Raw genomic sequence first — 16,117 nt, 5'->3', positions numbered from 1 at the left:
TTTTAGTTAAAAAACTGAATTACTTTTTTATTTTCCATTTTAATCTTAAAGTAGTTTAGTTGTTTTTTAAATTTTTTTTTTTTTTTTACATCTACATATTTTCTTTTTAATATTTTTTTTCACTTCAGTTAATATTTAACTTATTTCTAGTAACAAAAATGTTTTTATGGGGTAACACTTTATTTTGATAGTCCACTTTAGACATTCTACTAACAGTAAGTAACTTTGCAACTACATGTTAACCAGCAGTTATTAGAGTATTAGTAGACTGTCTGCTTAATATTTTCTAACACTTTATTTTGATGGGTCCACAACATACAACATACTGACTATTAGAAACTTTGCAAGTATGTCAACTTACTCTACTAACCCTAAACCTACCCTACTGAGAGTTAGCAGACATGTAGTTGCAAATTAATGAGAATTAGTTGATATGAAGTCGACATGTAGTTACAATGTTACTTATAGTTAGTAGAATGTCTAAAGTGGACTATCGAAATAAAGTGTAACCTTTTATGGTTTTAGTATCAGTTTTACTTAACTATAACATCTGTGATCCACTCTTAAAATGCATGAATGCCATGCAAACCAACAAAAAAACAAACATTTGTTAGGTTTCAAATGATAAAAAATAAACACGGAGCATAGTAGAACATGTGATGAAGCACGCCTAGTACTCTGCAAGCGCACCTGCTTGAACTTCACCTTGAAACTAGTTTGTTTTGAAGTAATGCATCAGAGAAGTGAAGTTGGTACTGAGAAAAGCTCTAGCAGCATTTGATGGTTTGATGTTATTTAATGCAATGAAATACCCCCAGTGTTAAGTGTTTAAATGCTTTTATGGAATACTGTATCTTGGAATGACGTTTGAAGAAACATTATCACATTACAAGCTTTCTCTCATTGCATAATGGAGCGAGACTTACCTGTAGGACGACACACCACTCAGACTGGCACTTGAGGTCCTCACATGGCTGGAACATGCCCAGAGTCACACAGTTCAACAGAATCACCAGCATGCTCACATGCTCAAACCATGTGCGCAAGAGTCAAGGGAATATATCACAGAGATCACACAGTCATTGTTTCTGGATGGTGTTCTGTCAATTGCAAAGTACTGTTACTTCACAAAACATAAAGATACATAGATAATAAACACATATTGATTTTGTCGATCCTTTATACTTAGCTCAGAGCAAATGAGTTTAACAACATTGAAGGACATTATTGCAAAACATTCCTTCCTTCTGACTGAATTTTAATTAAACTTCTAAAACATGATTAAGAAGTGCATAGCCTATTATTCACAGTTGAACTAAATTAAGTTTGACTTTTTTTCTCTTTTAATTTTAGTTGTTTGGTTTCCTCAAGGAGAAAACACAAACACAGAGGTAAATTTAAATAATAATAAAAAAGTTAAAGGTCTGGAGGTGTCTTTAAAGTTTAACAAACCACAGGCACTAATGAAAAGAAAGGGTATAAGCTAAGTTTCAAGAAAATAATCAATGTTACACACAGTTTTTGAAAAAATATTTTCATGCTCACCAAGGGTTTTTGTTAATTTGTCATTAAAAACATTGAAATATTATTACAATATTATTAAAATATTTACTTTTAAAAGACCCAATTTATGAATTATGATTAATTTATTCCTTTGATAGCAAAGCTGAATTTACAGCAGTCATTCTTCTTCAATCTATTCATATGCTGATTTGCTGCTCGTTAAACATTTATTATTATTATTATCAATGTTAAAAACAATTGTAATGCTTAAAATTTGTGTGAAGACTATGATTTTCTTTCTTTGAGGATTCTTTAATGAATAGAAAACTCAAAATAACAGCATTTAAAACTATACTATGAATATCTTTCCTGTCACTATCAATCAATTTAATGCATCCTTGCTAAATTTCTTTCAAAAACAAACAAACGAAAAAGAAATCGTACTGAGCCCATAAAGTAGTGTATAAGAGACTCGTTTGCAAATGAGTAACTATAAAACTTTTCCATCATTTTATCTCCGGTGGAGGACTAATGCTTGAGACATCAATAAACTATATAGCCATAGCAGCCATGTCAAGCATCCAAGCAGGCATGAAATATTCTTCTCACTGTTTAACTGCTGAAATATTTAGAGAGTACAACAGGAACAGGGTTATGTCTGTTTCAGCTGCACGACTATTGGTTCCAGCGCTGTCTGAGATGCCAGATGGTATAAGAGCTGTCAGTGACGAGGCCGAAACAAGCGGCTGTTGCCGCTGTCACCAAGCATGACCCATTAGCACCTCCGTCGGCACTGTCCGTTACACTGAAGTTCACAACCAAAGTGTCCATCATGACCTGCGGCTGTCACACATCACGCACCAACTACACCCACAAGCCCTTGCAGATGCCATGTTCCCAAGATCATCTCTAATCATCTGGCCCGACTCATACACAAACATCTGAGCTTAAACCCTTCAAAGAGACAATCAACTTTCTTAGGGTTGAAATAACACCCTTGTTACACCAAGGGCTTCGCGACTCATGTTTTATGCAGGTCTGCTCATCTGAATGAGGCAAATGATGGACACTTGCTATGCGACACAAATGAGAAATTTGAATAACGCTCATTTCCATAAGCCATCACAGAGCTTCGGATTGTGGGCGTCGTAACGTTGTATTCCCTCACAATGGAGCGGTGAATGAAATCAGATGCTGATGATGAACCCTGAGGATTTTTAAGTCATCAAGCCTCTGTCGGAGCTTCACAAACAACAGAAAAGGTGTAAAGAAGAAAGAACGGACGGAAAAACACTCTAAATCACTAAAAACACTCTTTGAAGATTTTCTATTCAGCTGGCACACAATGGAGAAAATTAGGCTTGGACATGATTTCCCAAGATGGACAGTGGCCACCCTGGGGACCGTGATAAATCAGGATGTGGAATGCTTTGATTAGTGTTTCTTAGATGCTGGACCGAAGATCAAGTCTCAGTCGTGCTTCCAATCAGATCCAGGTCCCAAATCCCACTTCACAGGCCTTTCTGACTTACTCAAAGATGTTTATGCTCTCCAGGGAAAGGCGGGAAATGGAGTGCAGTTTAATAAGTTATGCCAGAGGTTAAGAGACCTGAAGGGCACACAGAGCAGTTAGGGTAACTCATGGTGAAAGACACGCTACAGTTCCCACTTACGGTCTACAGTCTGAGCGGCTTAAATTGATAATCTGTCACTTTATAAATAATGGTCTATTCTCATGAAAGGAACTAGCCAGTTTTCCGGCTCTACGCTCTATCCATCCCCTTAAAAGGTAAATGGAAATGCATTACTACTAAAATAAGATTTTTCCAACCACCGATCGAGCCAACTGAAGGGAGGAGGCAAAATGTCATGGAAACCCAACCATTGTAAAGACTGAAAAGATTGTTTTCCTTCCATCAACCTACTCCTTCAATATTACCCCATTCTTCTCTTTTACTATATTCTTATATTTAAGTCTGTTGTGATCACCAGTGCTGCGTTTATTTAATAAAAAATACAGCAAAAATGCAATATTGTGGAATATTATAATTTAAAATAACATACTACAATATTTTCTATTTGAAAATATTTGAAATGCAATTTATTCCTCAGCATTGTTACTTCAGTCTAGTGTCACAACTCTTCAGAACAGTTGCTGCTCAATATTATTTGTGGAAACTGATACTTTTTTATTTGGGAAATAAAACGTTTAAAAGAAGAGTTTATTTGAAATAGATGTAAAAGTCACTTTTGATCAATTTAAAGCATCCTTGCTGATTAAAAGCATGAAATTATTTCATTAAAACTGGGCAACAATTTAGCATAGGGACCACTTCTCACTATTAACTAGTTGCTTATAGCTTGCCTATTATTAACATATTGACTGTTTATTAGTATTTATAAAGCACATATTCTGCATGACCATATTCTACATCCCTAATCCTACCTAAACTTAACAACTACCTTACTAACTATTAATAAGCATTAATAATTAAAAATTAGTTTATTGAGGCAAAAGTCATAGTTTGTTAATAGTGAAACTTGGACCTTAAAATAAAAAACTGTATTGCATTCTTATACTAGAGTGCATCTCATCTGACAAAAACCTGTGAAGTGCAAGATAAGTCATCAATAATTCTGGTCCATTTTCCTTGTAGAGAAATAACAAATGTTTTTGGTAAAGGTTCATTTTAGCAATTTCCGTAATGTTATTTTGAGTGATTACACTCTTCTATATGATTGGTCTCTGCCCACATACAGCAATATGATTTAACTGTCTGTATTCTTATACTTATACTGTCTGTATAAGTGAGTCTGATTCATTTATTGATAATCGTTCATCTTGTTCATGATGCATTACTCACAGCCATATACTTTACTTTCAGATCATTCCTTGTGATCATTTCCTTGTTTTTATTGTTGTGATCATTATTATAATTTTTTTAATTCCTTGTTTTTATTGTAGTGATTATAATTTTTTTTTTATGACTATTTCACTTCCTTTTATGTAAAGCACTTTGAATTATCACTGTGTATGAAATGTGCTATATAAATAAACTTGCCTTGCCTTACAAACACATTTTTGTTTTCTTTCTTTTATTATTATTATTTTTTTTACCATCAACAGATTTCCTATGTGAACATACTTTCAAACGCTATGGGTATTAGGGCATCCAGCAGCATGAACGCCTACAAGCGACCAAAAATACAGCGACCTGGTGACCTGCAGTGATAAAACTGCAATCACTGTGAACAGGGCATTACATTATTTTTACTCATTCTCTAAACAGCAACAACACCGAAAACTTGGCTCGTCTGAGTGTTTTTTCACCCAAAGCCTCCAGTTATTGTTTTCAGATCAGCTCTAGTATTGGGGCTTATGGCAGTAATTTACTGGGCTTTCTGCAACATCACAGGAAAGTTGCACGACTTTGATGGCTAGATGGAACGGTGTTTGTGCAAGAGATTGTCTGTCCTTGAAGTGCTCATCCTGCCAACTAAGTGGGACACAGCCATGGCAGACTGGCTCCTTTATCACGCTCTCTTGTGAACATCTGCTCTATGGCTGCATTGTAAAATGTGTCTGTGTATTAGAACAAACCTTCAGCATCGCATTTCTGTGGAAGCCGCAACTACCACCCTGATTGAAACCCACTAACATGCAAATGCATGACTCACTGGAAAACTATTGAGTTTGGAAATCACACTTTGATCTTAAATCCCTGTTATTCTAGCAGTTGGCATCGTGTCGCTGAATAAATAAGGCATTTAGTTGCCAATTAAAGCAATAGTAATAAGACATAATTAACAGAGGTGTTCATTTACACATTCTAGGTGCTAATGTGGGTTTTTGGCACTGCTGTTCAGATTATCAGCAGCAGTTCCTTTTGTTTCTTTTCTCTGATCGCTGCTGATATGATAACAGCATGGCAGTTTGGTAAAAAATACAGAAAAGCTTGTTCTAGCAGAGGTGAGTAGTTTTTGCTTCACTTTTGATTTCTCCCAGTGAATCAAATATTTTGAATCTATTCACAAAAAAGAGATTCGTTCAGTGAACTGTATATTACATTATTGCACCAAGCTTTGGATACATTACTCTTAATGTACATACGCTATTTCAAATTTAGTCTCACATTTCAAAAGTGACAGTTTAAATATCAAAATGTTTGAATATTTGGTTTGTAATTTTTGAGTAAAATTAGATGCAATGTCAGTGAATTTAAAATCTACAAATTAATATGAAGAGAAAATACTGACCAAATAGATTTGTTCACAACAGAAAAACCGGAAGCACTTTATTTTACAGTCCTGTTCCTCATGTACATACTACTTATGCAATTACAATAACTAGGTAATTATAATAACTAGGTAATAACTAGGTACTAACCCAAACCCTAAACCTACCCCTAATCCTAACCCTACCCCATTTAGTTACCTTATATTACCAGTACTTTCTTTGGTAAGTACACAAGAACAGTGTAAGTAGATGTAAGTACGCAAACTGTAAAATAAAGTGCAACCGAAAAACCTTTGTCTCAAATAAAAAGATTAATGCTTTAATATTGGCACAGTAAAAGGAATCAACACAGAAAAAAACCCCATCCTTTTTATTAATAAAAATATCCTACAATGTTAAAGCTTGAAGTGAGGTTTTCTTTTCTGTGAAACCCTTCAAAATAACAAATGGGTTTTCTCTGGGCTCTGGTTTCACCTTTACTTTGCTGCAGTTTGAATTGAACTGCTGGTTCGTTTGGCCAGAGGAGAACTGCCCCCCCCCCCCCCCCCCCCCCCCGACTGAGCCTGGTTTCTCCCAAGGTTTTTTTTCTCCATTCTGTCACCGATGGAGTTTTGGTTCCTTGCCGCTGTCGCTTCTGGCTTGCTTAGTTGGGGACACTTCATTTCCAGTGATATCGTCGACCTGATTGCAAAGACACTATTAAACTGAACTGAGCTGGATGATGACATCACTGAATTCAATAATGAAATGCCTTTAACTGAAAATCTTTTTTTTTATCTTTTCACTTTATATTATTGACACACTATTTCCTTTTTTGATATTGTGCAGTTGCTTTGACACAATTTACATTGTTAAAAGCGCTATATAAATAAAGGTGGCTTGACTTGACTTGACTTTACTTGGCAGTATCATGATGATTTTAAAAAAAGGACTCTGAGCAACAGAAACGGGAAGTCTCACTATTCAGTGTCACTGCTAACAATTGGATTATTTGCTTGTTGCTATCTTAGGAGAAAAGGATTAATGAAGCCATCACATTGATTAAGCCAAGAAGACTGTCACAGCCTGCCACCTAGACTAATGGACCCCACTGACACAAGGGTGATCGGGTTCTTCTGATTCAGCCAACTCATCACAATGCAAGTGGAGACGCAGTTCTCCCATCCGCTGTGTGTTCATTAGCAGAGAGCAAATTCAATCAAGGCAGTCTGTAATAATATTCTCCAGTAGGGTCAGAGGGTCTAAACCCTAGGGACAGACACAATATTGTTGTGCTCTTCCTGTTATGCAGTAGCTTTGGAACTCTGTGACTTACAGTATATGAATACAAAGAATATGCTTGTGTTGTAATTTTGTAATTCATATTTATTCAAAAATGTACCAACAGAATTATTCTCTGGTCAAACTCAGGCACTTAAGGCTTATTAATTATTGAGTTTAACTTGATTTACACAATGGCAAAAACATTGACGGGGTTCCAAATAGGATGTAAATAATGAGCTGACGTTAAAGAGATTGAGAGTTACAGTAGCTTACATGAGGGTGACAACTGGAAATTAATGTAGATACATTTTAGATATTTTTTTGTCAAACAGGATACCAAAAAACCCCATCACAGAATAGATTACAATCCATTGCTATATATTTATTCATGTATGAGCTATTGTTTTTCCACCAAACATGGTCATTTCCTGCATAATGATTTTTAAGTTATTACAAAAGGACAGGATGGAACATCATACTGAGGAAAAATGCAACTTGATAACCAGTTAAAACAATATTGCTTTCTTAAATAAACAAGAGAAAAAAATCTATTCTATATTTTTTCATTAACAATATACTAATCAATATTCTATTTATTAAAGCCATGTATGAATCTCATCAAGTTAGTGTTTTTCAATTTTTTGGATAATTAGTCATCAAAGCTCTGTAAATATTGGTCACAGACACGGAGATTTACCTTATATTTCACCAAGCTGATTAGTCACTAAGACCTCCAACAGATTGTATTTTCATGTCATTTTAAGTCTTACTTTGATGTAACAAAGTGGTTATATCTAAGTGTGTGAATTGTTTACTTAGTTTTTAAAATTAGTCTTCCCATTAACACCATTATATTGTTCATTCAGACTGATTCACGAATGCGGGAGGTGGGATTTATCACATGAATGAACCAATCACGGCTGAACATAACCAGTCATATCCAATCATATCGCGATGGAGGCATTGCCTCCTCTCACATGACTTTCCCCCATTCATTCTCAATTACCCCCACACCAAAGTCACGGCACGCTTAGGGGGGTCTGTTAAAAGTCAATGGGCTCAGGGGAGGTGAGAGACACGGACTCCCGCTGGTGTCGCTGTTGAACATTGTTTCTTTAGAAGACGAGTGATTTATACACTTTTTAATGTTATATTTTGTAATAGGGGTGTTGTTTTATTTTTGTACTGCAAATTCTTTTCTCATCCAATATTTTGAAGAGGCACTGCCTCCCTTACGTCCTCGGAGGAAAAGCCCGCAGCTGTAGAACAAAAAAAAAAACATGTATGCTAATGGAATACATGTTATCTGCAAAACTATTTGTCAAGATTACATGTACATCTTCCATTCAAGTAGATAGGAGCTGTGGATGAATCTCTATTACCTACATAGGAACTAGCCACCAAGGTCATTAACAAGATGGCCCCTGAGTGAAATGACTTGCCTTAAAGGAACTTTGGGGAGAGTTTAATGGAGACAGCAGATCCCATGCCTTAAAAACACTGATTCAGCATTCTATTCATGAACTATGACACTATAATGGATACAAAATGGCGCCGCTGATGGCAGCTATTGTGCATTGCTCCTCAGTGTTTGTATTGTTTTTGTTTGTTTTTCCTGTTTTTTGTTTTTCAAATAAGATCAGCTTTACCAGGGATGATCTGCTGAACATTCGGCAGAACACACCACAAAATCTTCTACCGGTTTTTGATTTTTCGGACGTTTTGCTGGACATTGTAGTTGGCGGAGCCATAGCTCTGGTCAAACGCTACAGGAGGCGCAGACGGGGTAAGCGAGCCGGCGCGCTCGTGAAACTTCGTCAGCGCGGATTTAGAACGGCGTTGCCTAGCATCCATCTGGCGAATCTCCGCTCTCTACCCAACAAAACGGATGAACTCCTTCTGCTCTCCCGGACAAACAAGGACTTTTCTAACTCTGCTGCTCTATGTTTCACGGAAACCTGGTTGAATGGCGACATACCGGACAGCACGATCCATCTGCCTAATTACCAGCTGATAAGAGCAGATCGGGACACAGAATCAACGGGGAAATCGTGCGGCGGCAGGACATGCTTCTACATCAATGAGAGGTGGTGTACAGATGTAACTGTGTTAAAGAAGATGTGCTGTTCAGATCTAGTAACGCTCTTCATTAACTGCAAGCCGTTCTATTCGCTGCGGGAGTTCTGCTCGTTCATTCTCGTGAGTGTTTACATTCCACCGCAAGCGCACGTGAGCACAGCTCTACAGAAACTCGCTGATCTGATCACAGAGAGTGAACAACAACACCCGGACTCTGTTTTAATCATTCTCGGGGACTTTAATAAAGCAAATCTCTCCCGTGAACTGCCAAAATACAGACAGCATGTTACATGTCCCACCAGAGACAGTAATATATTGGATCACTGTTACACAACAATAAAGGGCGCATATCACTCTGTTCCACGAGCAGCTTTAGGACTCTCTGATCACTGTTTGGTTCATCTTATTCCATCCTACAGGCAGAAACTTAAGTCTGCGAAGCCTGTATTAAGATCTGTTAAAAGATGGACTAACGAAACAGAGCGGGATTTACAAGCCTGTTTCGACCTGACTGACTGGACTGTTTTTGAAGCTGCGGCAAATGACCTGGACGAGCTCACAGAGACTGTAACATCTTATATCAGTTTCTGTGAGGACATGTGCATTCCTACCAGGACTCATCTATTCTACAACAATGACAAACCATGGTTCACTGCCAAACTCAGACAGCTCCGTCAGGCCAAAGAAGATGCTCACAGAAAGGGGGATAAAGTCTTGTACAAACAGGCCAAATACACACTGGAAAAGGAGATCAGAGTGGCAAAGAGGAATTATTCTGACAAGCTCAGGAACAAATTCTCTTCCAGCGATCCGGCTTCAGTGTGGCTAGGATTAAAGGACATCACCAGCTACAAAACACCACCCCCCAGCACTCTGGAGAATCAACACCTGGCAGACGACTTAAACGAGTTCTTTTGTCGTTTTGAACGATCACCCCACACCCGCCCAGAACACCCCTCCACACAACCATTCACACCTCCAGCAACCCCTCTCTCCCCCACACCTACAATTCAAATCAGCGAAGACGATGTGTGCCAGGTCTTCAGGAAGAACAAAAGAAGGAAAGCACCTGGTCCAGATGGTGTGTCACCAGCTTGCCTAAAAATCTGTGCAGATCAGCTGGCCCCCATCTTCACACAGATCTTCAATAGATCACTGGAGCTGTGTGAAGTCCCCTCATGCTTCAAACGCTCCACCATCATCCCCGTCCCAAAGAAACACAAAATTACTGGACTTAATGACTACAGACCTGTGGCACTAACGTCTGTAGCCATGAAATCATTCGAAAGACTGGTTCTGGCTCATCTGAAGGACATCACTGGACCCTTACTGGACCCCCTGCAGTTTGCCTACAGAGCAAACAGGTCTGTGGATGATGCAGTCAACATGGGACTGCACTTCATCCTGCAGCATCTGGACAGACCAGGGACTTATGTGAGGATCCTGTTTGTGGACTTCAGCTCTGCTTTTAACACCATTATCCCGGAAACCCTTCAAAATAAACTAACTCAGCTCTCCGTCCCCACCTCCGTCTGCCAGTGGATCAACAGCTTCCTGACAGACAGACAGCAGTTAGTAAAGCTTGGCAAATTCACATCCAGCACTCGAACCATCAGCACTGGAGCTCCTCAGGGCTGCGTACTCTCCCCACTGCTCTTCTCCCTCTACACCAACGACTGCACATCTAAAGACCCCTCTGTCAAGCTCCTGAAGTTCGCAGACGACACCACACTGATCGGCCTCATCCAGGACGGTGACGAGTCTGCTTACAGACAGGAGGTTAAGGAGCTGGCTGTCTGGTGCAGTCTCAACAACCTGGAGCTTAACACGCTCAAAACTGTGGAGATGATCGTGGACTTCAGGAGAAACCCCCCTGCTCTCCCCCCACTCACCATCATGAACAGCACCGTGACTGCAGTGGAGTCATTCAGATTCCTGGGCACCACCATCTCTCAGGACCTGAAGTGGGATATTCACATTGACTCCATTGTCAGGAAGGCCCAGCAGAGGTTGTACTTTCTTCGCCAGCTGAGGAAGTTCAACCTGCCACAGGACTTACTGAAACAGTTCTACTCCGCCATCATCGAATCCATCCTCTGCACCTCAATAACTGTCTGGTTCAGCTCAGCTACCAAATCTGACCTCAGAAGACTACGGAGGGTAGTCCGGACTGCTGAGCGAATCATTGGTACAACCCTCCCCACTCTCCAAGAACTGTACTTATCCAGAGTGAGCAAAAAGGCTGGTAAAATCACTCTTGACCCCTCACATCCAGCACACAACCTCTTTGAACTTTTACCATCTGGTCGACGCTACAGAGCTCTGAGCACCAGAACGACCAGACACAGGAACAGTTTCTTCCCTCAGTCAATACATCTCATGAACACTCAATAAATAAACGTAGAACACACAACTAATACATTATCCATTCACCACACTCACTTATTTTATTTTCTCATTTCTAATTTGCACATACTTGACCTGTACATACATAGTCGCCTATATTATATATTATATATTGTGTATTTTTTTTTTTTTTTTTGCTGCTTTGTACATTGGTCATTGGCTATTTCCTGTTATTTTGTTTCATTACCTGTGTCCTGTCCTGTTACTGTCCTTCTGTTGCACTGTGGAGCTTCTGTCACTATAACAAATTCCTTGTATGTGTAAACATACTTGGCCAATAAAGCTCATTCTGATTCTGATTCTGATTCTGATTCTGATAATGATGGGAGGGAATGGGTCCCGGCCTTGAAATACAATAAAGCCCTCTTGCTTCAGTAGATGTATCAGGCTGTGATATTGTAAGCGGCTTCTTAGAAATAAGATAATCTCATTCTCATTTCCTGTGCTCTCCATTCACCACCACTTAACATCATTAATCCTTTACATTAAATACTGCTGAAGGTCTGACCTCTTTATTATCCGTTTCTCCAGCGGTGGAATTAGCCAGATGTCAGCAGTAACCAGTATAAGACATCACAAACCAGCATAAACTACAGTAGTACAGAAACTCCTTCCAAGCTGACTCTTTCAGCTTGGAGTATGACAAAGTACCAGATTCCACAAACTGAGTGGCTTTTAATGATCATAGACCTGGATAGAAGTAAAGGTAAACGGTTTATAGAATGCAGTTGCAAGAGATGAGGCATTTATCATTGTCAGGTGGCTGAATTCCCACGACAGATCCAGAGGATCTGAGAACAGCACCAGGCCAGCTGTACTGCAAGAAAACCTGCTGATCACATCCAAACCATCATCACTCCTCTTAGTCTCCACAACGTGCTGCTAAATACTTTCATCCGCAGGAACAATAAGGTGAAAGGGTCCCAGGAGCAAAGACAAACTCAAATTATCAGCCACTGGTGAACCAGAATCCGTGAATGCTTTTGTGTGCAGAAAATAGAGGTCACCACATTTGATTGACAGGCAAAGTCACTCCTAACATAGTAAAGTGACACAAAAACTCAAGTTTCTTTACAAATTGCACTGATACAGCTTGTATAGTGCAGCGTGGGATAAGGGCAAAAGGTCAATTCATGCATTATTCGTTAAATTAGGTATTAAAGGATTAGTTCACTCCTGAATTAAAATTTCCTGATAATTTACTCACTCACATGTCATCCAAGATGTTCATGTCTTTCTTTCTTTTTTCATTTAAAAAGAAATTAAGGTTTTCGAGGAAAATATTCCAGGATTTTTCTCTATATAGTGAACTTCAATAAGGATCAATGGGTTGATGGTCCAAATTGCAGTTTCAATGCAGCTTCAAAGGGCTCACAGCCGGGAAATAAGGGTCGTATCTAACAAAACAATCGGCCATTTAAAAAAAAAAAAAATTTTTTTTTAATTAACGACAGACTGAAGCTTGTAGACTGTGAGAGAAAGCGAATGCGCATCTCTATACTCTATCCAGTTTAGCAAGATTGTAATTTTTACTTGCTTTTGACTTGACACGACACTTGCCTTCAATTGTCAATTGTCAAGCCGTTAAGCGACTGAATGCCAGTGGGCGGGGCCTATGGTGAGAAGAAGACTATTCGTTGATGTCTTGCTCTGGAGGCAGTGTTTATGCAAAGACATCACCTTTCACCTCGGATGAAAGAGGACGTTTTAAGCTATGAAACTTACATGATGTTTTAATGGTACTAAGACCCTTATATGCCAAAAGATCAAGACAATTTAGATTTATCATGTCCCTTTAAAACCCCTTTAAAACCTTTTACAGGAACCACTGCAAATTTCAGCCAGTGCTGCCCACTACACACTTTTCAAAACAGCTGTCCACAGGGTCAATAAATTACAAAACCTGGCAACCCTTTTGAAAACATCTTCAACTAAATAAAAGACCTGCCTGTACGGACAGTTACCAAAAACAGATCAATTACCACAGCGCCATGGTTCTTGGAATAACATTTTCAGTCTTTAAAAATCAATTACTGTGTCTCCTATCCAGCATAACAATATCAGATTACAAAAATCATGTTATAATCAGAGGTTGCGCAAAAAGGTCCAGACCATCAATCCCTGAAAGAAGTGCTTTTATTCTACCAAAGAGAACAATTAGCACCTTGTTGTTTCCTTGAAGAAAGATGCAATTTTTTAGTGCTCACATCTTCCATGGTAAAGCATTCAGCTGAATGCAGCGTACATCTGAGAGTCAGGGAACATTATTCACGAAAGGTTCACATTTCTCATTTTTCCAATTTTTTTTCCAGAGGATTGAAATCGTTACGTGCAGTACTGAAGCTATCATGACGTTCCCTTTGGGCATGTGCTGCTCTACACCTACAGTATACATCATGTGTAGATTCACATCAGTGAGAATGATCTAGAGAGCAGGCCATGGTGAAAGTCAGAGCACTCAACGCACATGTGTGACGTGTGCGAGAGCCCTGGGCTATTCAGGAATAGTCAAGCATCTGGAATTATAGCAGACCCCCGAGTCGACAGCTGGCTTCGCTAAGGTACCGGTCGTCCTCTCCGCTAAACCAAAGTCTGTTTACAGAGGACGTGCAGTGGCAATTCAACAAGCCCTGTGTGGTGCCCCTCCACTGTGTCCTTGAGCTGAGATGCCGTTTATTTCAGCTGAACAATTGCAGCTGCTGCCAGCTGTGTGCATAGTAATCTGGATTATTACTCCCCTGCCAAACGGGAGAAGAAACAGACACAACGGTGACGTTAAATAAAAGGTTATCGAGTTTTTCCAATGTTCAAACTTCATGGACACTGCAAGTGAACAGCGGCTGGTGTTTGGCACACTTCTAAAATAACAAATAAAGTGTACAGTCTATCAGAAGCACAATGCATATCCAACTTCTAAAAGTGTCTAAAAATGTAAAAGTCTTTACTGTCAGTTTTGATCACTATTCCATCTCTGCTGAATACAATGTGTTAACAAAATCTGTATCACTATACTTTTGTGTATTACACTTATGTAAATAACTACTATTTATTTCTCATTTGGACACGTCTTATCTTTAGGAGTGCCGCTTGTGCCACCTTAAAAAAAATAAATTAAAAAAAGGTGCATGATGCCCCTTTTTGTGCAGCAAATGAAAAAGGCTATCAGAAACAGAGACAACAGAGACAGCCAACATACTTCTTGTTGATTGCACTGATTACATTGCTTATGAAAAAGGCTTTCAGATGACACTGTTTTATAGTTTTCTGGTTGCTTGGTAACAGCAGGAATAGCCTTTGACTGGGACAGACCATCTGCGGTGTGACACACCAACAGAGAAATGATTTATACAGGAACAGAGAGTGGAATCACAGACTGACACTTTATCATTAAAGTCCTAGGCCAGCATCTGAGATCCAGCCCACCTAGACTACTACCACTAGAGAGAGTGAGAAGATGCAGTGCTGTTGTTTTATGTCTAACGCGCAAGATGAATTTATTGCGTAAATGAATATCGCTGACATTGACTGACAAGAGATATATGAAATAAAACTGTAAGCAGTAAGCAGCAAATCTGAGGCACTACTAAGCACTACTAACATAAAAAAGGAAATCCCAGGTAATTCTTAAATGTGGCTTCGCTTTCATTGATATAAGCTAAATGAAATATACATTCACTGGCAATCCTTTTGAAAGCAGTTGCTTAATCTCGCATTAATGTGATTATAGTTATAAAATCCAAACAACGTTTCTGACTCAACCTTTTTTTTAATAAACATATAGAGCATTTGGATCCACCTTTTTTTTTTAAATAAATATTTAGAGCATTTGGATCCACCTTTTTTTTAAATAAACAAATCTGTTGCTACTTACTTTTATTATTTTACTAATTAAAAAAAATTATTATACTGTGAGTACTGTACTGTTGAATTAACATATTTACTACCATCTAAAGACATTTTTATATAATGTTCCCATTAAGTTATGAAAACATTATTTCTGAGTGTTCTCTGAACGTTCAAAACGCCTGTTTTTTAATGTGTTAAAAACGTTTTTGTTGCTTATACAAGAACATTCATTTGAACCATTTTGCAAGCATTATGGGAACCTTACTTTTGAATGGTCTCTGACATTTTGAAACAAGTATTCACATTTAAACAACAACAAAAACAACAACAACAAAATGTTCCATGAACAAAGCATAAATAACTTTTACATTTTTGTGCTAAAGTTTTGAGAACATTATTAAAGACAAATGTTCTATTAACATTACTGGAGGAATATGTGTTGATAACCTTTAGAAAACTGTTCTCAGGCCTCTTAGCTGAGATTTTGGCAATGTTAGGATTAAATAGCAAGATAAGTTCAGTAATTATATCATAGTGAGTGTACTCGAAAATGAAAATCTCTGTCCAACCCTGTAAATAAGCAAATTTATATATTTCTGTCTATTTGACAGTCTATTGTAATCCAATTTAGCATTCAAAATCTGCTATTTCAGCTAATGCCAATACAATACATCTACGGTATTTAAAATTAAAAGCCATGGATATTGTTCAATACTTGCCATCAGGATTATAATGAAGTGGTTTTAAAGATGTCCACACAAACATAGACTGTAGCAAACAAGC

At 38.4% G+C, this 16,117-nt stretch overlaps 1 protein-coding gene across 1 annotated transcript in view; it reads right to left on the bottom strand.

Annotated features, from left to right (window-relative positions):
• LOC306853616 (voltage-dependent T-type calcium channel subunit alpha-1H-like) overlaps positions 1–16,117 on the bottom strand; it is a gene marked incomplete at both ends in the record, with an annotated part of 121,476 nt that overhangs the window by 61,892 nt on the left and 43,467 nt on the right. The window contains one exon of the mRNA XM_079391153.1: positions 927–1,038. Within this exon, the coding sequence (XP_079247279.1) occupies positions 927–1,038 (112 nt within the window). The remainder of the gene's footprint in view (positions 1–926; positions 1,039–16,117) is intronic.

Source organism: Barbus barbus, assembly GCF_936440315.1.
Source record: "Barbus barbus genome assembly, chromosome: 3".
Lineage (NCBI taxonomy): Eukaryota > Metazoa > Chordata > Actinopteri > Cypriniformes > Cyprinidae > Barbus > Barbus barbus.
This window is presented reverse-complemented; position numbering and strand designations above follow the sequence as displayed.